This window comes from Astatotilapia calliptera, chromosome 22 (genome assembly GCF_900246225.1).
Source record: "Astatotilapia calliptera chromosome 22, fAstCal1.2, whole genome shotgun sequence".
In the NCBI taxonomy this organism is placed as follows: Eukaryota; Metazoa; Chordata; class Actinopteri; order Cichliformes; family Cichlidae; genus Astatotilapia; species Astatotilapia calliptera.
Genome location: NC_039322.1, coordinates 16,782,370 through 16,807,851, shown reverse-complemented (window position 1 = coordinate 16,807,851; position 25,482 = coordinate 16,782,370). Strand labels below are relative to the sequence as shown.

At 39.3% G+C, this 25,482-nt stretch overlaps 1 protein-coding gene across 1 annotated transcript; it reads right to left on the bottom strand.

Annotated features, from left to right (window-relative positions):
* Positions 1 to 634: 634 nt before the first annotated feature.
* On the bottom strand, positions 635 to 25,482 carry triqk (triple QxxK/R motif containing). The gene is made up of 4 exons (XM_026156446.1): positions 25,319 to 25,482; positions 19,847 to 19,921; positions 10,092 to 10,177; positions 635 to 2,437 (listed from the first exon to the last, which is right to left on the bottom strand). Exons 2-4 carry the CDS (start codon positions 19,905 to 19,907, stop codon positions 2,330 to 2,332), a joined length of 255 nt encoding a protein of 84 aa, XP_026012231.1. The 5' UTR covers positions 19,908 to 19,921; positions 25,319 to 25,482; the 3' UTR covers positions 635 to 2,329.

Below are 25,482 nucleotides of genomic sequence, written 5' to 3'. Positions count from 1 at the left end.
ATTAAACCAATCTAAAAAGAAATAATGGCAGCTTTTACTCCATAAAAGTAAATCGACGCTAGGATTTTTTTATTCATTAACTTTTAAGACTCAAAGTAATGACTACACATACATTTAACAGCTGAATATAAACCTCTGGAGATAAGAAATATAAAACATCACTGGTTCTAATGCATATGATTCATCTAAAGTACACACTGTCTGATCAGCTGTTATTTTGATTGTGTTTAAATGGAAACATTTCTCTTATTTAAATTAATAAATGCAATTACAATCACCTTCTTACAGCAATAAAAGCCTCTGGGGTGGTCTGTACTTAACCTTATATGCCACCGCTTTTTGTTGTGTAGGTAGGAGGTGACATTGATGGTAGGTAGAAATGTGAAATTTTATTTATCAAATAGTCTGTAACCGTAAATGTACAAATGCATACAATAAGATAACAAAGGATAGTGATCATTCATGCTATGGTAATATCTCTTGTATTTCCACATGATATCATTTGTTTTTTAAAGATTGTGGTTAATATATCACGGATATCGTCGATAAACATATATTACACCCTAAAATTACATACGAAAAACTCCAACAAAAGCAGAAAGATAATTCATGTCACAAAGAATCACACGATTGATTCATTTAAAAAAAGCACACTTTAAGATGTTTATTTAACAGATGTACTCGACAACAGAACAAACCACCGTACTGTTATGAAAAAAGATCTTTCCAAACACAGGTCTGAATACACGGGTTGGGCAGCGAGATCCTTTCTATTGTGCTGATGTCAAGGCTCTTGTAGTTGGTAATGGTGACCTTTCAGATAACAGGTGTCATGTATGAAGGTCTATTAGACCCGGCTATCTATTGTTACACATGTGGGAGGCTCATGGTGTTGGGGGAGGGAGCTCGGACGTATCAAGGCGAGATAAAAGCCTCCGAGTGAGGGCGCGGGTGCATGCTCATCATAATGGTTTCTTTGACATGTGGTCTTTTACTAGAGGTCAGAAGGTCATGGGAGAAAAGGGGAGAAAAGGCAAAAACTGAAAGCTCAAAATCTATCTCACATTTCAGGAATCATATCAGCAGCAGACATGACTCGTCCCTCCCCAGAGCGTTTCTGAAATACAAACATGCTGGAATAAACTTAAAGCACTGATATGTATTTGGTATTGGTCTTGTATGCACTATGCAAAACTTCATTTTCTATAAAAACCTTATAGATGACAGTATTGCCCTTTCTGCGCAAAAAAATCTGAAAAATACAATTTTAAACCAAAAGAATTCCATTAAATTTATATGAAGATAATAAAAAGCTACTGACTCTGTGCTTCTGCTAACAAATGATCTCTCAAACAGTGGAAGCACTTGAACTGAAATGATTGCAGCGTGCAGGCCTCAGGCACAGAGGGAAGCAGTAGAAAAAAGAAGCACTGACAGTCCTTCATATCCCTTTCTATACAGACATATCACATTTTACAGAATACAATGCACACAAGATGGAATGAAAATAGTGTTGTTGTTTTTTATAAGGAAAAAAGACGCAGGCTTGTGTCACGTCAGCCATCAATTATCTCCACAATTTACATTCAATCTGATGAACCCAATCATATTTGTGTGCTTACCCTGAGGATGTCTGCCTCCACAACGTAAGTCGGGCAACGTGTTATTCTGTATTCTGCACACATGTTCAATCAGGACAAGGGCTTTGTGGATTCTAATCTCACACTTTGTGATCTCCAGATATCCAGGAGGAGAGGTTTGTGCACTGGAATGTGAGGCGAGTGTTTGTCTCGATGTGACGAGAGCTTCGGCGGGAGATTTACATTTTTCTATTAGCGGTGAAAACAGTGGGACGTGACTCTGCTGAATATGACTAACGAAGCTTAGTCTCCACTGTGGCTCGGATCAGTTGTGTAAAAGGATGCTAACTTTCTTTACAGAAGGTAGATGTCAAGCAGGAGGTCACCGTCGTTTAAATGCTTTACTCTAGTTGGCTTAAATTCACATTAAAAAAAAAAAAAAGAAGGTTTTACATTGGAGAGTCATTAGATTGAAAAAATTCATTGCAGAAAGAAATATCAAAATATTTCTGTTTGATCAATTCCAAAACCTTTGTCTTAAAAAAAACCCTGAAACTTGACTGTGTGATATGCAGTAATGTGTCTTTTCATAGTGTGTTCACAGTCTGCACGTCACCAACGAAATGTGGGGAAAAAACCCGAACAAAAGCCCCAAAAAACTGCGAAACTAAACGGCAGTTTGCGTTAACCAATTCGCCCATGTGCATAAAACAGAGAAGCCAAGTATTTGGTCCACTGTCCACCTCCTATTAATCCACGTCCACGTCCAGGTTAATCTCGGTGCTCAGGTTAAGGTAGAAGAAGGCGTACACGCAGAGCACGAAGAACAGGATTGCCGCGATGACCAGGAACGCATCCTGAGGAGAAAGCAAAGGTTTAAAAATATATTCAAAATGTTCTTGTGAGCATTTTTTTATTTTTCTGCCCAAATCCCGAGTCTGTCTTTACACTCATGAATGTCTGCTTTGTTTGAATGTCATTGCAGTGTTTCATAATTGTTGTGCTTATTTATTTGTGTTACGTCTGTATTTGCCAAGCCTCTAATGCCTTTCTTTTCATCTGAATTCACCGCATGTGAATAAAGATTTGTTGTTTTCTTTGCTTGTTTTGAAAACCACAAATATTTAAACTCTCGCTCACAGTTCTACTGATGTGCATAAAAGGGCAAATCTAACTACAGCAATTACATTTTAGTTTCAGATATTAAACTGGGAGGGAAAAAAATTACTACAGAGGAGCAAACAAAGCTATTATCATCATCATCTGTGGATGTCATAATAATATATGAATTTGTATCTGTTTTCATATTTAAACCAGAAACGTAAACTGGAAGCAGTTGAAAATCCTCCACAGCTTCACATTGACAGTGTCAAACAGCTTCTTCTTTTATTTTTTAATTTGAATTTTGTGTTGTTATATACACGACGCGTACACGCTAGCCCTGCAGAAAATATGCTAACAAAATATTTCTATAAAAACATTTGAAATCGTAAAAGAACTGTACCAATAGAAATCACTTCTCATAATTAGGTAATACCACTAATGTGAAACACTACTTACTTTATAAAAAAAAATAAAAAAATCCAATCCACTATGTATTTTTATTACAATGTACATTTTACTCCAGTATTTAAGCAATCGAGCTAGAAAAACTTAAGAATACATAACAACTCGAAAATAATAAGTAACTATTTTATATATGATCACAACTTAAAACAAAATTTGGTTTAGGGGACTGATGATTAGGGCTGGACAATATGGAAAAAAAACACATTTTTTTAGGACAAACTCTGGCTGCCGTTCATCTGTAGTGAGCGCAGACTGTCAGGCCACCGTTTACCTCAACTAATCAAACTATTAGCTTGAAATCAGTTGTTGTCGTCGTTGACAGCTCGTCAGCTGTCCTGTGACGGGAGGGTCTCATGTCTAATCTGCTGACAGTAACTGTCACTGTCAATATCAGGACTAAATACGCATGTTTATTCACTTTTGCATGGGTTAAAGACCTGACTTCAATTCAGGAGAGGAGTTAGAAATGAGGGAGGAGAGAAAGGACTGATGGAGGAGGAGAAAGAGATAATGAGAAAGAGTTGAATGGTCATATACAGTTTAAAAAAAAAAAAAAAAAAAAAAAAAAAAAAGCTTATATGTGATTTTAAAGTACCATATAAAGTGTACTATGCTTGTGGCCAGTTTCTAGCCACATACATAAAACACGATTAGGCAGAACTGCGGTGTCCATCCATCTCAGCCACTGTATTCAAGATAACTGGGCAACACTGTGCCACTCACTCCTATGAATTTTCAATGGATTAACTGTAAGTTTATGAGACTGCATCAATTGATGAAAGACCCAATAACATACCAATGGGATATATACTCATAAGTACAACATTTTTTTCTGTTAAACAAACTCAAACTAAATTACTTATCGCCCTACTGGGGCGACCGTGGTTCAAGAGTTGGCAGTTCGTTTTGTAATCAGAAGGTTGCCGGTTCGAGCCCCGGCTCCGACAGTCTCGGTCGTTGTGTCCTTGGGCAAGACATTTCACCCGTTGCCTACTGGTGGTGGTCAGAGGGCCCGGTGGCGCCAGTGTCCGGCAGCCTCGCCTCTGTCAGTGCGCCCCAGGGCAGCTGTGGCTACAATGTAGCTTGCCATCACCTGTGTGTGAATGGGTGGATGACTGAATGCGTAAAGCTCTCTCTCTCTCTCTCTCTCTCTCTCTCTCTCTCACATGGAGGTGCAAAGAGTACCAGGCACAATATGTAATAATTAGGTGCTGGTAGGTAAAATTGAAGCAACATCTATGAAAAAAAAAAAAAAAAAAAAAAAAAAAACAACACATTGCAGCATCACATTTCAGAAGCCGGGTACCAAGTGGCTGCAGCATTTAAAAAAATAAAATAAAAATCTATTTGCAGTCAGGCTCCACTTTCACTTTTTTCGTCTCTCCATTTTTACTGAAAAGTTAAACTTTCTTCTACAAAATGGCCTATTTTTTTATTTTTTTAGATTTTCTATTGGTTAATTGTCAAACAAATTGAGGCTTTCCAAAGGAGTGGTATTCAACTTGAAAATGGGAATTAGGAGCGCTTGTTCATTATGTGGTGCTCACACGATTACAATCTTCATCAGCTGGAGTTTCATTAGGGGCACTCAGAGTATTGAACAATGCCAGTTATTCTTTATCAAGAGAACTCATTAGCAGCAAACTTTCTAATCAACACTGGAGAGCTTGGAGAGCTTTAAAAGAGCACAGAGTACAGTCTGATTGGAGGTTATTCAAAAAGAAATATTTGAGTGTGGAAATGAGTTTTAAATTGCAAACTGGGCCAAAACAACAAAAGGTGACGTGGCAAGTGTTACAAAAAAAATCTCAAATCTTTGCAAATGTTAATAAATTCAGTTTTCCATTTATAGATTTATAAAAAGACTTCAGGGAAAAACTAAATTTAACAAAATCCACCTGTTCATGAAAGAGGCTGATGCAAGGTTAAAGACGGGCATAAAGCACTAAAAAAGAAAATAAGATAAGCTTAGTCATCCTAAAAGACACTTTTAAAAAATTGAAACAACAAAACTATAGGACAATCTGATAAAACATCAGTTCAACGATTCCCTTATACTGCACATACACACATGGCAGACTACAAAAACAATCAGTCAATGAGCCAAACTGCAGAGAGAAAATGATAGAAAAATAAATAAATAATAAAAAAAGGGAGTGAGAATGAAATAGAAAACAAGTGAGAGATAAAGCTCGGCACAAATGAGGGGTGGTGGGGGGCTAATAATAATTCCTCTCTGACGAAGGCGATGGGGGTGACAATTAAAAGGCGTCACAGCATCCACAGCTATCTGTGTACATGTTGTATTGCCTAGTCATCAGCAGCATTGGTCTTCATTAGCCTCAGCCCACATTTATCTGAATCCCAGCAGCCTCCAAACAGCTTAAAGTCCTAGCTTAATTGGAAAACTTTTAAATTTCATGCACTTTAGTTTCATATATTAACCGCCAGGCTTCCACCGCTTGATTTACTTTTCTATTTTGCTTAGGCCTCGGAGAAAAGAGAACTGTTATCAAATCACCGAGGCTTGATTGTTTTCTGCTTTTTCGTGTGTTCTGTGGCAGCTTTGAAAAAAAAAAAAAAGAAAAGAAAAAGAAGCACAACAAAGAGAAGCGTTTGTAATTCTGTCGAGAATATCACAAAGAAAACATTGTGTTTCTGACATAGGTAAGCATTTTATTGAATTGCTGGAGACACACAAAAAACAATTACAATTCAGGTTTCTTCCCCTTCTTTGCATCAGGTCTCAGAGATAAAGAGAACAGCTGGTTACAGTGACTTGTCTATAAAAACAAGCTGGAGGGGTTTCAGTGAAAACACTCGAATTGGAGAAAGCACCTGCATTTGATTGAGATCATTGTTTTCGAGAAGAGTAGCCCACTGCGTTGACTCTTGCCTTGTCTCACAAATACATTTATGTGCTTACACACACACACACACACACACACACACACACACACACACACACACACACACACACACACACACACACACACACACACACACACACACACACACACACACACACACAGCCTCTCTGCCCACATTTTGATGGAGACCTCTGGATGGGGCCCAAACACATCATCATCTTCATCGTGTGGTTCTCTCAGCACTGGCGGCAGCTGCAGCACACTCGGCATGCTGGGAGCCAAGTCCCCATCACCCTGGCGACAAGCCATAGCTCAGCAGACATCCCCTCATCTGGTCCGACTTTTATTCTCCTCCTGGGTTTGTTTGTGCACGCACACGTGTGTGTACGTCTGTTTGTATGTTCCCATGTGCTAAGCAGGTTAGAGTCGGTGTGTCTGGGGCTGTATGTGGGTGGCAGCTTGTGAGAGCCACACAACCGTCGGTGCATTTGGAGCACAGTTAGTAAGCAGGTCTCATCCATACCAGCCACAGCAACAAACAATCAACCATTAAAGTGTTACGTTTTCTGACCGATTACATTGAAATTTCTAGTTAATTTTTGTAGATATATTAGTTTCCTTTGTTGAGCAATCGATTCTCCATCACCACCAGAATAGATTCTCCTGCCTTCAGACCACATTCACTCTGTTGCAAAGCTGCAAATCTATTGATAATTTTGCTGAATTTAATCACGTCATCTATTAGAGTAAAAACAAAACAAAACAAACAAAAAAAAACCCAAAAAATGCTTACCACAGCGTCCAAGGGTCCAGAGGGGTGGAAAGCTACAGAGTTAAGGTTAGTGAAGGATGCTGAGCCTAAAGCCAGTTTTAAAGGTCACAAAGGTAGCTCTCTCTTCCAGATTGCCATGGTAACTCATGGTGTTGCACACATAAGCTGCTCTGGATGTAGTTCAGAGCTGTGGTTTAAAAAAGGGCTGCAAGCGTCACACTTTCACCCATCCTTTTTCTGACAATGTGCTCTGAGTGTGATGCAGATGTTCAGCAGAGGGAATATGTTTTATTTATGTAAAATGGTGAGCCACAAGTTGCTAACATGACTGAACGAAGCCGTGCAGTGACGTTGCAGCAGACTACATCACATGCATTCAATTCAGCGATGCAGGAAAATAATGACGTTTTATACTTGGTGCTTATTTGCTTTTAAAAAAAAAAAAAAGGCAGATATGGTAACTATGAATAAATTTCACTTTAATTTGGCCAAAGAGTAAATTGATTACAACATCTCTGCTGTTACATCCCCATGCTGAAATGGAAACAAGTTTAAAGTTTAAAAGCTCGAATGTGCCACTGTCATGTTAGAAATAAACAGCAGCACCATTAAATAGAACAAAAGGCCACAAAGCGCCCAACACAACCTTGAGCTTTTCTCTAACAGCACTGATTCGGGCATTTCACCAATTACTGCTTCAGTTACTCGAATCTGCCCCGTTAAAACAAAAGTTGGAGCTTCTTGACGTGAGTTATAGTTGTACAAACATAAGAAATGCCAAATACTGTATAGAAAAATAGGATGTAATTTCAAAAACACTAAAACAACTCAAGATATGAAGCTGTATCCATGGTTCAAATCCTCACCTGCGTCCTGACCCACCTGCTCCTGTCACAAAGAGGCAAAAATGTCCAAAAAACTAATACTTGTGGATCTATAGGATCTCGCTCGCCACACAGCACACATTCACAAATGACAGATGGAAGATACCCATCATTATCTGTCGTCTCCATCCTCTGCCAATTCCATAAGAAACCCCACCCCACCCACTCTACCACAACTTCCTAGGCTCAGCGGCTAAATAAGACTGAGGGAAAACAGTGCAGAACTGAACAGAAGGCTAGTGTGCCAATTAGACAAGGCAGCAGGCTCGTTTCCTCTGCTGCAAGATAATGTGCTGGAGCTACTTTGAAGGCGCTGCTTCTTCTCTAGGCAACCTGAGGAGAGGCTGCAGACTGCACTTCCTGCCAGTTTCTCCCTCTCTGCTGTCATTACCACATACCATTCACTCTTTGGAAGAGGCAAAGACTTGTGTTCTGGCAACAAGTTGTTACTTCCGTAAACACACTGTGACTCAACCTGTGTATAAGGACCTGCATGGATACAGCAGGTGGCTGGTTTTTGGGTTGTTTTTCCTTTCTTTCTTTCTTTTTTTTTTTTTAAAGCAACCCAGACAACTCAGCACTATGGTGGGAACAGAAGTTCTCCTTCTCTCACTTTCTCCACCACAGTGTCTCCATCCTTTCTCTCTGCCAACTCATCCAGACTGCCCCGTTACCAGGACAGCCCCGAGACAGCCTGCCCTGGCAGCTGTCAGATTCTCTGTGCCCGCATGTCTGTTGGCCCTTCTGAGGTGCCAGCTGCATCTGAGAGCAGCATCTCAACCAGGAATATGGAGAAGAGAAGAGAAGAGAAGAGAAGAGAAGAGAAGCAGACAACATGCCCCAACATCCAAACCAGCCCTAAAAATTCCAGCCAAATCTTTGCTGTCAACCAAAGGTTCAGAGAGAGAGAGAGAGAGAGAGAGAGAGAGAGAGAGAGAGAGAGAGAGAGAGAGAGAGAGAGAGAGAGAGAGAGAGAGAGAGAGAGAGAGAGAGAGAGAGAGAGAGAGAGAGAGAGAGAGAGAGAGAGAGAGAGAGAGAGAGAGAGAGAGAGAGAGAGAGAGGCTTTCTACTGTCATCAGAGAGCTGTGTAAAAATCACTTCTTCAACTTCATATCACGCTAAAAGGACTTGATGGGAAAGCAAGCGTGACCAAATATCCATTACATTTGGGCTGAATTTCAATCGAACTCGGGGCCAAGAGGTCTAAGACAGTTTAATATCCTCGTCCCAGAGGTATTTTTAATCCAACCTCTGAAAATTCCACTCATCTTGGGCATGAAAAACATGAATTATTCATGACCAATATCAATATTTCAAGATATGGACTAATCTAATTGGATTAAAGACGTGTTTAATGAGGCCCTGCATGTCTAAGAGATGCATATTTTAAAACCTGACCATTTCACCCAGTGTTTAATCCTCATTGTGATTTGTTCATCTCTGCCCACTTCGTAGCAACTGAGGCTTAATCAGGAAGTGAAACATTTTGGCTTTTAATGTCCTGTAAGCAGAACTTGTCAGTGTAACAAAGGACAATAAGTGTTCAAGGACTAATACTGAATGTTACTGTAATGACGTCTTTCAATTGAGTTTCACTAAAAAAATAAAGTTATAAAAGTTCCTCTCATGGAATCTGTGATTTCAATCGTCTTCTTCTCTTGGCTGCTCCCTTTAGGAGGCGCCACAGCAGATCATCTGCCTCCATCTCGCCCTGATGCTAGCATCCTCTTCTGTCACACCAACCCTCTGCAGGGCCACTCATATCCCAAAATGTTCTTTTTGGTCTTCCTCTTTTCTTCTTGTTCCATCTTCAGCATCCTTTGGCCAATAGATCCATGTTCCCTCCTCTCTACACGTCTCAGCCTTGCCCGTCATTGGCTCCAAATCTCTTGACCTCCTTTTACTTTAGCATTACCTGCTCTATCCATTTCATCTTCTTTCATCTGCATACTGTATTTTCCTCTTTTCACCCACCTTCCTGTTGCCCCTCCTTTGCCATTGAAAGGATAAGACCACCTTTGTGTTTTATATCTCCTCTTTTTGTTAAAGAAAAGCACTATTTTACACACAATCTATGAAGGACACTAGCATACCTTCTTTAGCAAAGCAGCAGGGATCTTAAAAGAATAGAACAGCACATAATTATGTGAAGATCTACTATGGATTATTATATTCCCTGAAGACCTAGAGTAACTTCTTTCAATAAGACAGTGTGAAGAGTCTGGAATAAATAATATAAATATAAAAACTTAATACAAAAAGGAGCATGGGAAAAGTTGGCTAGCAAATCTTACATAGATAAGCAGAACCACAATTGTACCAGGACAGACATTTAAGTGTGGATATACATATATACAAACTGTAGAATACATATAGATAAAGGCTTCAGTAGTCCTAAACAGAAACCAAGTCTCACCCTGAATCCAGAGGAATTCTTCTTCGCTTCAGCTTTCAGCCGTGTTGCTTTCAAAACCGACTTTGTCTTTTTGTAGTCTTGCTTACCTAAAACACATGAAATAGATAAAAAGAAATTAAATGAAGTACACAAATAAATGACCAAGATTGACTGATATTGAGTGACAGGTTTCATTTACTGTTGCCAAACAACCAAAGAGACCAGAAAGTTTTTGTGTAGAAGTGTAGCACTCTGGGAACAAATGGTTTTTATATAATTCATAAATGCTGGTTGTACTCTGGTCTTTATTCTACAGAATAGGGAGGTTGCTGAATGGAAATATAACAGTTAAATGTGAGTTTCTCTCTATATATTCATGTGCTCAAAAATGGGTGGTGAGAAAGTGAGAAATAAATTGTGCACTACTGAAATTTCTCAAATAAACATATACACGCCTCACGCAGTCTACAAAACACACGGTTCACCTGTGCTTACTTGACTTCCCGTAGGCTAAATTCTCAAGGGTGAGTCCTGTGGGCAAACTGGCCACCCGGCAAAAAGTGTGTGTGTGTGTGTGTGTGTGTGTGTGTGTGACAGCTGGTTGTCTTGGTCTAATTAGAAACAACACACAGCAGGAAAAGGAACTTTGCTAACAATAGGGTGGAAAGGCAACAGCTTGCTGAACAGTGTGTGTGTGTGTGTGTGTGTGTGTGTGTGTGTGTGTGTGTGTGTGTGTGTGTGTGTGTTCAAGTTGTGCAATTTCCTATTTTTTTTTTTAAACTATTCTTTCTTCAAACTTATGGTTAAATCTAGATTTGATTAATGGTAAGATGAGTGTGGTGCTTGAAGTTAACTATGAAGTTTTCATGATTTAAACTTGATTGTACTTCATTAGAAAAACAGGGATGTTACATAGTACAGACTGAGACCTGGTGGTTTTTCCTCTTCCAATTAATCCTTGTTTACAATGGCGAATAGGAAGAGAGACTGGAAGATGTATTTTGGAGAGGGTTTGAGAGGGAAAAGCTGAAATAAGCTAGTGGGAAAACAGGTGTAGGTGTGTGCGTGTGTAGAGCTGATTTCCACTCAATAAGGTGTCACTCTTACGGCCCAGTCACAGAGGAAATGACCATTAGCCTTATGTTAAGCATTTCACCTGCTTTTCAATAATCTTGCTCCCCCTGCATCTTTTTTCCAAGATCTGATATTCACTTCCCATCTCTCCGCGCTCTCTTTTATCCCCCCCCCATTCCTCCTGGTCCTGAACCCTTCGTTCACCTCCCACTGACTCTGTGGAGGGCTAATAGAAATGGGGAGCGTGTTGCCAGGAGCAAACAGTGAGCTAGTGGGAATTCATTACGGGGGGCACTGAATGTCTCCTCCACTTGTCAGAAAGTGGAGAGGGGAAAATTTGATTGGAGGGCACCTCAGGTTGCTCACTATTCACATAACCGTTGCAAAGATTTTCACACTGTAAATGGCGTGATGTGAGCAAGGACGGGGTTTAAATTTCAATGCTAGATGTATATATTGGTTGAAGACATAACCATCTGGTAACAATTAGTACTTAACTGAGGCCAAATCAGAATACTTACACCAAGCAAGGTAATGTGTAGAGTAGTGTATATGCTAGAGAATTACCTCAGTGTGTGTATATGGTATTCTAATGCTGCTGTGTTACACTGGTGTACCTCCTGTAGCTACACAGCAGCTTTCTCTTGTGGTTTATTTGCGTGGGTTTGGAGCCTGCACAATCTACACGCGCGTGCCTGATGATATTGCACTAGGCTTATGAGTACTCCTATTTGTCATCACCGTTTCCACTGAGACATTTTCTGTCACCAATTATCTACCTGCATTGAGCTACAAGCAATCCTCCCATCCCTCCCTGCCTCAGCCTGCCACCCTGAAAAGCCATCACTGTTCTCCTGTACAGCAACAACAATGACACGTCTCAGAGGAACATTAACCCCTGTAAAACGGCCTAGGGCACCTGCTGGGATGGCTTCCCTGATCGTGCCTTTCACTGAAGTCATCGCCGAAGAGACAGAGAGGAAAAGTGAAAGTGGCCTTCTCCCCCCACCGCTTAAAGCAAAGTTCAGATTCTTCTTGCTTGTTTGTCATCAGGTTACCTATAAATGGAGTCTGATGAAGACGGCTGTGAAATTAGTTTTTATCTTGAGCCATTATTCTGTTTAGCATAATGAGACAGGTAGGGGGTATTAGCTAAAATTAGTCACATGTGATTGTGCACTCAAGGGAAAGAGAGGGGAGGTATGTGATTTGTGTCATACAAATTGGCCATTAAAATGAAGATAGAAGAGTGGTGAGTGATGATAAGAAACTTTACCATTTATTTTAAGTTTCTAATGCATACAATGGAATCCAACAGCCTGAGCCTCCTAAATGCTTCTATTTTAGAAAACAAATACAGATCCAATTCGAACAACCTGTATTACAGCTGGCAAAATAAGCTTAACAATTTTGGTGAAATTTTTAGTTGTGATAAAAAAAAATTAATTTCATGAATATCTTATTCAGTAATCGCCGTTTGCATTAATGACAGCGCTCAAGCTGGACTCCACAAGTCTGCATAAAGATGAGACATGTTATCAAAAATGGAGACAATGCCCCAAATAGTTTACTGCGATATTCAGCACTCCTTGGTCTTCGAGCATCATCGCAAGGATGTAGCTCAAAGGATGTTACGTGCCTCTGAACAGTGGGTTGCTACTTGTTTTGGTGCAGGTGTTTAGTTCAAGCTATCTGCCATTACACTGTGTTGACACGCTGCACTGACATTCTCTAGGCTGATTATCGTCTCACACCTTTCTGTTACTGCTGTGAATCTTAAAGTCTAAGTCATCGTTAAATTCTTCAGTTGTCCACACAAACATTTTGATGTCTTAAGCCATGCCAAGTGTTTGCTCTCATTTCCTCCTTTCTGTGAAGCGGCTTGGAGACACTACCCATCCTCTGATGAGATCGTCTTCCTGCTACAGACTGAAATAACATGTTCTTTATTTAGAAAATGCAGCTGTTTCTAACAAAGCCCGATGCCCTGAACCTCATGATCATATGGTTTTTCTTTCAGTCTCCCTGGTAATGTTCGGAATAGGGCTGACTGAGTTTTCGCAAAGCATTTGAGAGCCATTTGAAACCTTTACTCCAGTCATGATGTGATGCTAATAATACCCCTCTTTGCTTAGAATAGCAATTTGATTGCTGACACTTTCTCTTTTGCAAGGAGATCATTTTTCCCCACTATCACAATGAAGGTAGTAACCAAATCGAAACTGCACAGCCACATTTGTAACAGGTGTGCAACGGCAGGATGTTCATTTACGTCAAGCCTCTAGTGAGTAGATTCAATTCATCCCTTTTTATATGCAACAAACCCTTAGACAACCATGTCTACTTTTAGATTTCTGGTTGCAAGTTCAAGAGTGAATTGTTCACAACTGGTGAGACCACCTTAAGCCTTTCATATAATTAACTAAGTACAGCTCTGTTCAACTTCCCCTTTCCTCCTTCTTTGTTATTTAAAAATGGAATAGAATGAGAAACATGGGGATCATTTTGTGAATAAATTATTTCCTACTTTTGAGGAACTGAGAAATGAAAGCCTATCATGAACTAGTATAGTTCGGCTTCTTTTATTCGAGTCATGCATCCTCCTATATATAAAAACAAAAAACAAAAACAAATTATATACTAGTCTCAGTCACATCTTGGTAAATTTATTCCAGTGTCAGAAAGTATTAAAAATCAAGTAACTATACCATTGCAACGAGCTCCATTATGAACCCAGTATACCCCACAGTTCATCTAATGCCATGTCTTCATATAAACCATGAGCGAGAAGCACATTAGCAAAGCGGCAGCAGCTCCAAACTTCTGCCTGTGTCAGACAGAACACAGCAAAAAAGCCAACGCAAAGGAAAAAATAGACTTAAAGTATAAGAACATGGTTCAGAGCACACATATGGACTTACAGTACCACTGTACTCATTTAGTAGACAGGCATGAGGATGACTACTGAAAAACTTGCAGCAATATTCAGTTTAATTGCAAGCACGACTAGGTACACCTGTTCACCTGCTTGTTAACACGAATTACTCATCAGTCAGTAGCATGGCAACAAGTTTAGACATGTAGACATGGTCAAAACAACCTGCTGAAGTTCAAACTGAGCATCAGAATGGGGAAGAAAGCTGATGTAAGTGACTTTGGCATGGTCATTAGTGCCAGATGGGCGGGTCAGAGTGTTTCAGAAACTGCTGATCTACTGGGGTTTTCCTAGTCAACCATCCCTAAGGATTACAAAGAATGGTCCAAAAAAGAGAAAATATGCACTAAGCAGCAGCTCTCTGGGTAAAAATGCCCTGTAGATGCCAGAGGTGAGAGGAGAATGGAAAGAGTGCTTTAAGCTGATAGGAGGGCAATATTAATTTAAATTACCACTCACTAAAACAATGATTTGCAGAAGAGAATCTCTGACCGGACAACATGCCAAACCTTGAAGCAGATGGGCTATAGCAGCAGACTGCAATAGTCACTCTTGTCAGCTGAGAACAGGAAACTGAGCACAGTGGTACAGTGGTTAATGTTGCTGCTTCACAATAAGAAGGTCCTGGGTTTGAATGCACTGGCTGGGTGTTTTTCTGAGGATTTTGCATGTTCTCCCTGTGTTGTGTGGGTGTTCAGGTCTCAGCATATCCCAGCTTCATCTCACAGTCCAACTTTCAATCCTGAAACTGGCCACTGGTGTGAATGTGAGCATGAATTTAATGGATGTAGCTATATGACCCAAAACAAGGGCAGCTCTGAAGTAACCACCAATTCATTATTAAACTGATAGATGATATAACACCAGGTTGCTTTAAAGCCAATATATGTAAAACCATTTACTGCCTACAGCACACAGCTATCGCTAAGCCAAAATGACCACAAACAGGGACATGTGTATGTTCAGAGGAAAAATAAATAAACTAAAATGCCTGAAGATTTCTGTGGGTGACTGTTTGTGTTTATGGGGACTAACCGTCCCACATACTGCATCCAACACAGGCAGAGTAATTTGGACAGACAGCCCTGTCTAGTGGTTTCTGAGTGCCCTGGGACAATTCGGGAAACACACCGACAGCGTGTTTGACAGTTTTCATGCTTTGCTTCCGCGTCTATCTGGCATTGCAGCCATATAGTCAGTGACCACATGGTGCGGATCGCTGACATCTGCCAGGATGAGTGGTAGAACCTGAGAACTGATGCCAGACTCTTGGGGTATACTGAGCCCTTTTTCGCTTACTGGAAGAGAAAGGAAGCGAAATAATAAATAATAAAGGGAGATTATCCATGATATAACGCCGAGAGATAACTGGTACACCTTGTCGATCTACTGCGCTGTCTTATCTACAGATAGGAGTGAAGTATTTCACCTGTAAGAAGCAGTATATCATGGGTGTTATCTTTTATTTGCATGTAAAATGGTAACTTGTAAAGCTATTGGCTTCCAGCTTGACATTTTGTATTTAAAATTGTGGGTGTCTTTATCTATGTGGACAATTTTCCCTAGTTTTCAACAAGCATTAAGGATCATTGTGACTGAACACTTGTACTTACATGTAAGAATGCTACAGCTTTATCTATCCTAAGGGCATTCAATTACAACAGGTTTAATAATGTTATTTAAAAAAAAGAGAGTGTCAACAGTAGCTATTTGATGGCCATCTGCCATGACAAAAGCACTCCAGCAGAGATGATGGTACAGCTCAACAACCAGCCTGGACTACCGCCGATGTGCCATGAATAAGCTACCTATTACGATTTCAAATTACCATGTGTGGCCCATTCCAGCTCTGAGGAGAACAAGCCCCATGCTCCATTTGAAGACTTCATTTTTCTCCATCTTTTCCCCCCACGCTCTGTTTTTCACCTTTGCTGTTAAACAGTGGTTCAGTGAAATTGCCTGATGGCCGTCCTTTTCAAACAGAAGGAAAATGGTAGAAATTGAGGGGTTGGAGGAAGGCGGCGGGAGAGATGGGACCAAAGTGTGTTACACATTTCTGAAGTGATAAGATGTGCTCAGAAAGAAAACACTAAATGGGGGAAAGGAAAAGAAAAAATGGACTCGTGGGAGAGGATGTGATGGCGGGAGATGAGCTTGTTATGTTTGTCTGTCTCTCATTTGTTGAACCTATCAGGTTTTGCATAATGGCAGACAGTTAAGGGATATCTTCAGGCTAAATAATTCTATTCTTCTGTCCCAGTATGAAAACATATACAACAGCAATCCCTCTCCTTTATAAGCTGGTGGTGTAAAAAGCTTTCACATGCCTGAGGAAAATAAAATAAAATAAAAAACACAATTGGACTTACAGTGCCATCTTTTTTTCTTTAACAATAATAACAAAAAGAAAGAAGGATAAACGTGACATAACTTTAGAAATGGAAATATGAACCGACCAAACATTTTGCTTTAAAACTCATGAGAGCACCACGAGTCCTGTTAACACAAAATTAACACCAGAAAATACAAAACCTGGAAAAAATGTGAGGATGTGAATCACCACAGGCAAAAGAAATAACATGTACTTAAAGCTGGAATGAAGGTGTTTAGAACAATGCCATTACTGTCACAGTAACGTCACCGTAGTTTACAGCTTTTTAAATAAATATATAGCATCTCCATGTACTCTGACTTCCTCCCACAGTCCAAAGACATGCAGTTAGTGGGGATAGGTCCACTGGAAACTCGAAATTGCCCATAAGTGTGAATGCGGGTATGAATGTGAGTGCGAATGGTTGTCTATGTCTATGCGTTAGCCTTGCGACAGACTGACGATCTGTCCAGGGTGTAACCTGTGTCTCGCCTTAAGACAGCTGGCATGGGATCCAGCATCCTCCCAGCTTAGAACAGGAAAGTGAGGGTATTATTCACACAGGCTCACAAACATTGGACAACAACAAAAACTGTAAAAACATTGCCTGGTCTGATGAGTCTGCTGCCACTTTGGTAGGATCAAAATTTGGTATAAACAACATAAAAGAGATTTATCCTGGCTTCTAGTAATGGTCCAGGCCATAGGTGTCAAACTCTGGCCAGCCTAAATACATTTGGCCCGCGAAGCCATACCGCGACTTTGTTCCAAATTTGAATTTTGGCCCACTGTGTATTTGAGTTTGACACCACTGGTCTAGGCTGAGGGTGGTGGTTTAATGGTGTGGGAATACTTCTGGCTCATTCTGGTTACTTTAGCACCAATTTGGCAGAATTTAAACACCACAGCCTGCCTACTGTTGGTTACCACATTTATCCCTTTGTGACCACAGTGCCCCCATCTTCTGGTGGCTACATCCAGCAGTATAACACTCAATGTGACAAAGCTCAGAACATAACAAAATGGTACTCAAACAGCCTCCATAGTCACCAGATCTCAAGCCAACAGAGCATCTTTGAGTTTGGGGGGGAAACCCAGAATACCATCTTGGATGTGCAGCTCTACAGCAACTGTGTAACAGATCCGCAGTAATTGTGTAATACAATTATGCCAAAATCTGAAGACAAAAGGGGGTCCAACCTGGTAGTATCAATGTGTATCTATTGAAGTAATCATATTTAACTACTAACTAAGCAAAAGAACGCAAGAAAAGGACATGCACATTTGTGTAGCCAGATGTTGTTGCCACATCTCTTGGACTGGGATTCAAGTCACCAAGTTAAATATTCTTTCCTTGAATGTACTGTAGCATCAGATTTTTAGATTCCCATAGTCATGGAGATCCAAATAAATCTCAGACATCATGTTAGTTTAGTAACTGCACTGTGCCATCACTCTACTACCTTGTAAAAGGACAAATCATCAGTCATTAGTTGTCAATTAATCAAGGCCAAAACCAGATCTTTCATGAAAAGTTCATTTGCATGACTTTTGTGTCTTATAAGACTACTGTGTCACATTTCATGTTAACAAAATGGGAGTCCCGGGATTTAAAGTAAAACCTTTAAGCCTGCAAAGCCAACAGAGCTTCCCTTTGTATCAAAGTCTGTCAGCTGCCCACAATTATCCAGCTTTGCCACTGGCGACCTTTTGGCTTTGCTCTACACGAGAAAAACAAAAACGAAAAGATATGATAGGTGCACTGATCTTTAAGAAACCACAGCTGGCACGCTAAAGTTGGCTGAGCCTTTGATTGATTCCAATCATATTGCCTTAGTTGGCCCTTTGTGAAGAAAGGGGAATGAAGGGGGAAGTAAATACTACATGATTAGAAAGCCAATAAACCTGACAAAACAGCTTCTGACAAGATGGTCTTTAAGCAACGTATTCACTGTCACCTGAGACGCTGCTTTTTCATGACCAAGTGGAATTATTTGCACAGTTTGCATAATGGCTGTGAATTTGGTTGAATTTTCTTTTTACTCTAGTGCAAACCAGAAACACTTCCAACGCTATGCAAAGAGATGATGCATAATCCTACACTGACAAATGTGAGAACGGCCACCAAATACTTCCCAGTAACATATAATAATAATAATTATTTATTATTATTATTATTATTATTATTATTATTATTATTATTATTATTATTATTATTATTATTATTATTATATGTGATTTCTTAAATGTGGAATGTCAGCTTGATTTTTTATAATGCGGCATTAATTACGTGTGCATTCCTACACTGGCACAATCAACCAATCAGTGAGGATTATGTGTCAAATGGAATTCGACCACAAGTAGATAAATACAAACTACCAAAAAGCATCACAAAATAATTACCAGTAGCCTTGTTTTAATTATTAGTTAATTTATTGGTAGAATTTTGCTGAAACTATCAGCCATATGTTATATACGCTGCTATAGAGAATTTATGACAATGGAGAAAAACAGTTTGTTGGATGAGTTTTCACCATAGACAGTATGAAGATAGATACAGCGATCATAACATCACCCATCGGTTAATGAAGTCTTATTATGAAGTTTTTTAGCTGCTATAGTCTTGGCATTTTAAAAACAAATGTGATGACCAAGGGGTGGATTGGGCTACAAAGCACTCTTGTCAATCACAACTGCATAAAATCACCTGTAAAATGTTTATGAGATCAGTTCTGAGAGCAGTTTTCCAATAGATTTCTATTGGATTAGAAGTCTTTTTGGCCCCCATTAGAAGTAGCGCATGTATAAAGCACTGTTGCATTTGCTTCTCTTTTTAGACCTAGATGCTAGATCTATGTTTTGCACTGTGTATGATTTCCACACAGTTCAAACATGTCAGGTCAACTAGCAATAACTAAAAGGTTTTCAGAACAGGTCCACAAAATTCAAAAACCACTCAAGTTCCTCTTCTTGTACAACTATGGATAGTTTTCAGTGATCAGTGGAATGCATTTCTCAAAGGGGCTAGATTTTAATTTTCAGGAAGCAGAAAAAGTTGCAGGTTGTGTTGATGCCAGTGGGTTCATGCCTAAAACTTATGGGCTTTAAGCTGTTTAAGATTGGTTCCTCTAAAATTTCTTTGTTATTATACAAGTCTGCTTTGACTATCTCACTAGGGGACCATTTCACAGCACGCAATCAGATGAATGTTGAAAAAACAAAAAATGACTGCCTGAGAACACTACCTTAAAATAAGAGATGAGACGAACTTCGAACATAAAGCTTTTTATGGACCAGTTTTTATTTTTTATTTTTTCCAAATACACCTTGTGCGTTATTTCATTTAATTACATTTGATTGATTTGCTGTTGCCGAGCAGCAGTACAGATGACTCACCAATCTGCTTTCTGTATTGATCAACCGGTAATTTGGTTGCACTGGCATCTTTCTTCCCCATCCTCCGTCCTCAACCTGACAGAAAATGAGAATAAAAAACATTGAGACAATTTCACAGTTAAGTCTCCACATTACTCACGATTGTTTGCAACTATACTGCAGCTCCACTCCTTCTGTAGCTCGGGATAATTTATGAAATCTGCAGGAAGGATTCAAGTTAATACACAATCACATATAGCGCACAAAGTAGTCAATTTTGATCAGGCAGATGGTTTATCTTTCACATACATCGGCTACACGTAATTAAATTAATTCTCACCACCTACCATGTGTGTTACGCTCTCGGCATGTGCACTTCCTACCCATCTCATTTAGCCTAGCACCATTTTCCTTCACACCATGAGTTCTCTTTGATTACATTGACAGCTCAGAGGTAAGATATAAAGACAGAGAGCTATGAATAATATAAATAATATCTTTAGGATGTAATTGTACAAGTGAGTGACTACACTTGGGGTATAGAATAAATATGAACATAAAAGCACTGCACAGCAGGAGTAACAAAGACGTGGTCAAAGGAAGAAGACTTATGAATAAGAAAACAAACGTGCTGCAGGGTTTGATTTGATATGGTTCTCTCTTCTATTTGGCTTGTGTTTCAATAAATGAACCTTCTTCAAGTTTAAATATAATAGAACAAGGGGCACTGGTAACAATAACATGCCAGATAATGATTAGACAATTGGCTGTTGTAGTCAGTAAATTGCACTTGCAGATTACACAGTAAAAGACATCCCTATAAACATATCAAGTCATAATAAGCAAGTCATTTTCCGTTTCACCTGTTTAAAGAGGCGTCCATACAGGAAGTGGCGTGGTGAACAAAAGGCTAAATATCACTCCCATCACTAGAGAATTCCTGAACTATCGTGCGACTCTTTTGGTTCTGTACATCACCTCAATGGACTAAAATAAAGCAAACAAGATGTGAGTGAAGAATAGCTGCCAATCAAGAAGTTTAATGAAGAAAAATCCTCATTAACCATTTAGGTATAATCAGCAATTTTAACAGTCCTTTTATTTCGCAGTGAAATGAAAAAAATCTAATCAATAAGCAGTTTCATGGTCAGGTGTGTTATGTTATTTCATGACAAATGAAAATGTTGAATTGGCATTCTGTAGCTGTAGGTCTCAATATGACGTCCAAAAATATTGATCAGAAAACCAGATGTGTCAGCGGAACTAGAAACTTTAGGACAAGGCAAATCAACACAACAACAAAGCAACACTAAAGGGCCAGACATGATGATGTGATGATATGAGATTCCTTTCTTTGGTGGAAAAAGAACCACTTCACAACATCTAACCAAGTCAAGAGCACTCTCATAGAGGTAAGTGTATCATTGTCAGCATCTGCAATCAAGGGACTCATTCATGAATGTAAATGAACTCAAGACCACTGGTGCAACTCAGGAGGAAGAAAGTTCAGATAAACGTGAAAACAGAAAGAAAAATGGCTGTGGATGAGGAAACGTTGGCAGAAGTGATGATATCTGAGATCCACAGGCCAGACATGCAAAGGAAAACACTCAAAGTCGATCATATGAGATTTCTTGCCTTTCGCAATGCTCCAAACCTGGTGGGATAGCATTTTACAGTCCAGCTGGAGAATGTTTCTTTTGTGATGCGTTTGAAGTCAGAGCTTTAAACGGCAGAGTAAGTTACCTGACTTGAATTTTGTCGGCTTAGTCTGTGAAGCAGATTAAGGTACTTAATAAAGACAAAACTAAAAGGCAGAAAGACCCACAAAGAAGCAGAAACTAATGGTGGCTAGGATAAAGGCTTGCCTCGCAAAGCTTCTCAAGACAGGTGACCCTCATGGGTACCACACAAAGGATTCTCTTTATAATTATGTTTGCTTGTCCCATAATGTTTAGGCCTGAAAAAAACTGAGTCTTGATTTTGATTAATTAATTTTAAACCCAATTTAGTTGATTATAGAAGCTAGTTTAAGTATATCGAGTATTTTAACCATAACCATTCACTGGTTATGGTATTTCGAGATGGCGAGGTTGTTTTTCTGTGTACCTATAATAAAAACAATACTTGAAAGATTTTATGATGTTTAACACAAATAACTAATAAATAAATAAATAAATAAATAAATAAATAAATAATCAAATGAATACAAATGTGTGTCAATTACTAAAAGTACACCACTGGCATATAACTTTAAATGGTATACATTCAAGTGACAAGAACTACACTACAATCAAATTTAATTAATTTAATTGGCTATATAAAGTTGGAATATTACAGATGCCATTAGATGTGTTACTGGGGTTTTATCCTATATAAAAATACCATTATAATGTCTTTGATCTACTATAACTGTTGATTTTTTAAAAATGCCTTATGGCCAAAAGATAATCTAAATAAGAGAAATGAATATGAAGCATCTAAGCCCACGTAATGCTTTTCTTTACAAAACTTAAGACTGCCTGTTTGTTGCATCAATCCAAAACGCTTGTTTCTCCTGCTCTAAATTCCAGACAGACTCTCTCACAACACACTGCATCAATCAATATTGTAGCCCTTTGTTTAAAATAGTGGGAAAAGTAAGAGTGAATCTAGGGACGCGTACGTGTGGTTGCTGATGATACAGAAATGTCCGTCCTGTTCTCTGGGCAAAAGATTTGAGGTGAAAAGATTTACAATTACCCACATTAGACACATAATACCAGCTACTAAATCCTGCTACTCTAACAATAAATGATTATAATTTAAAAAAATAAAAAATAAAAAAATAAAAAAAAAGAGAGAGAGAGAGAGAGAGAAAGAAAGAAAGAAAATGTTCAAGTGTGGTAAAAAGAAACATTTGTATGCAGGTGTGCACATAAGAGGAAGAGTTAGGTGAATAGGAAAAAGTATCTATGTGTATCCAAGAGGAACAAGAGTGGTGGAGAATCTAGAGCTGCAGCTGGGGAATAGAGGAGAGAGACTGAATTAGCATGTTCAAGGAGCGTGGCTGGCTGCCTGTGCTGACTGATACCTTCTCAGGGGAGACTGCAGCTGCCTTGGGTAACCAGAATTTTACCTTACATTAAAAACACTGTTTTCAGCTACATTTCAAACACTCTTAGTGGCAGCATAGAACAAGGATGTATGCACAGCTATTGTTCTCCAGCAGCTGGAAACCAGAGTCAGCAAATAAAAGCAAGTCAGAGAAAGACAAAAGGAGGAGAGGAACCTGTCCAAATGAAAATAAAATGTTAACAGTTGGAGGCTCTCAGAGCTGCTGCTATGCAGTATTATTCATTAGCATCACAATAATATACCTAAATTGGAGTCACTAACGTTTGAACAGATACATTTGAGTATATTTTGCATCTGCATCAGTGGAACATAGCAAAGCAGCATGCTGCTGCTAGTGACAGGTGCATTGTTGGAATTGATACTATAATACATCCCTGTCCATTTTTTCACCGTATAGTCATAGATGACAAGGCGAATAATACATTCCTGTCATTAACAGTGTTAACTGTAATCTCACTTTACTAGAAACCTGAAGTAAATCTGGATTTTAAAAAATTGCTTTATTTTTTAAAACTAAAGCATTTTACAACAGCCATTTCCCTGAAAGACACAGTCTTCAACCCCAGTAGAGTAAAAACTACAAGTCAAGGTTTTACTTGCCGTGCACAGGTTAGACGAGTGTCATTCAAGAAAATGCTTACAAATGAGTACATATGAACTGAACCAAAAGAAACAAACGGTTGTATTAAGTATCTGTACAAAAGATTTGTCTTTATCTTGCTCACATTGCCCTCATAATGTTTAAATAAGTATACCAGCCTGTCTGTAAATTTAGCATTTAAGATGATTCACAACCATCAGCTTTAGCAGGTGAAGGAATTTGTGAAAGAGCCAGAAAATCATTAATGTCAATGTGCTGTAGGATTCATTGAGTAATTATATGGTGATGTCAATCTGGAGAAATTGTTTCCAAGTGCAAACGTACAGCAAATGTGAAGAAAAAGGATTTCTTTAGGGTTTACAGATAAAGGTCTGAAAAAGGAAATATCCAGCTCTCTGGTGACAGGAGAATGGCTAGACTCCAGTGAGCTGATAGGAAGGCAACGTAATTCAAATAGCTACTTATTGCAAGCAATAGATGCAGAAGAGCGTCTCCAGAAGGGCAACAGCAGCAGAAGACAGATGATCTGATATCCTCGTGTTGGTGTTGTTCCCACATCATCATAATAAATGTTGTTCCAGGTTCAACATTGCAACAACGCCAACACGAGGATATCAGATCGTCCGCAGAGGACCACACCAGGTGCCCCTAGGTGTCAACTAAGAAAGTGAGGCTACAATTTGCTCAGGCTTTGATAGTGGTGGTGAAATGATGTGGAGGATATTTTCTTAGCACACTTTGGGTGCCTTAATACCAACTGAGCCTCAATTAAACACCACAAACTTTCCTAAGTTGTTGCTGCTGTCCGTTCCTTTATGACTACAGTGCACCAGTCTTCTGATGGCTGCTTCCAGCAGAATAACACACCATGTCACAAAGCTCACATCATCACAAACTGGTTCCTTAAATATGATAATGACTTCACTGTGCTCCAATTATCTCAATTCCAAAAAGTGCCTTTGCAATGTGGTGGAACAGGAAGATGACAAAACCTCTGAGGAATGTTTTCAGCAACTTGTTGAATCTATGCTTCAGATGATTTAGGCAACTCTGAAGGCAAAAGAAAAACCTCATACTAGCAAGGCATACCTGAGTATAGCATTGCATATTAAGCTCTAGTTGCTCCAGGTGACCCAGATTAGTCTGAAAAATTATGTATTCTCGGTAAACTTCAAAATAACATCTTTTCTTTGTACCATTCATGCTGGTGCCACAGTCTGACTCCCAAGCACATGAACGAAGTAAAGTCAGAAGAACAACTTCCCAATCTGGAAAATGTGACAATTATAAATGCACGTGAATGCACAAGTAGTGTTAGCAAAGGGTCATGCTAAATAGGGCCCCAGTGCCTCACAAAAACAAATAAATAAATGTTGATAAAATTCAGCACTTCAAAGTTAAATATTTTCACAGATCAGCAGCTATTTTCTAAGCTGTATGTGTTTGGAAAGAAATCGTTGAAAGTCTTTACCACCAGTATCCATTCAGACAAAGCAAAACCATGATTATTTAGTCTGAATGTTTTTATGTTTGCTGGAACTGATAGGTCAGCTTTGTTTCGTCAGTTTATTCTCCCCTCACTGACATCAACAACGTAAACAAAAGTAAGGTCAAATGTAAAACGGCAGATTTATGATAAGTCTTGACTATTAACAGAACACCCATTTAATGTTTCTGAAAGCCCTTTAATGTGTGTGCAAAGACTCCAAAACACCGCAGTAAGTAGAGACGTGCAAGAAGCAATGTTGATTCATTGCACTGACGGCGATACTTACACTGTGAACGCGTCGACGAGAAGAAGTTTACGATATGCACGGCTGCTTTACGTGAACCCGCAGGACGACCGATTTCACCAATTTTATTTATTGGACTTTGATCTAAATTTCTCCGAAATGCCAACACATCACTTCTTCCGCGGACAGTTCCTGTTTTGCTCGGC

What these genes read in the sequence shown, in the direction of transcription:
- triqk (XM_026156446.1), bottom strand. Translation starts at nt 19,907, where the DNA reads ATGGGGAAGAAAGATGCCAGTGCAACCAAATTACCGGTTGATCAATAC. An exon ending in TCAATACAGAAAGCAGATTG is followed by an intron (nt 10,178 to 19,846) that starts GTGAGTCATCTG and finishes CATGTGTTTTAG; the next exon opens with GTAAGCAAGACTACAAAAAG. An exon ending in AGAATTCCTCTGGATTCAGG is followed by an intron (nt 2,438 to 10,091) that starts GTGAGACTTGGT and finishes CTTTCTCCTCAG; the next exon opens with GATGCGTTCCTGGTCATCGC.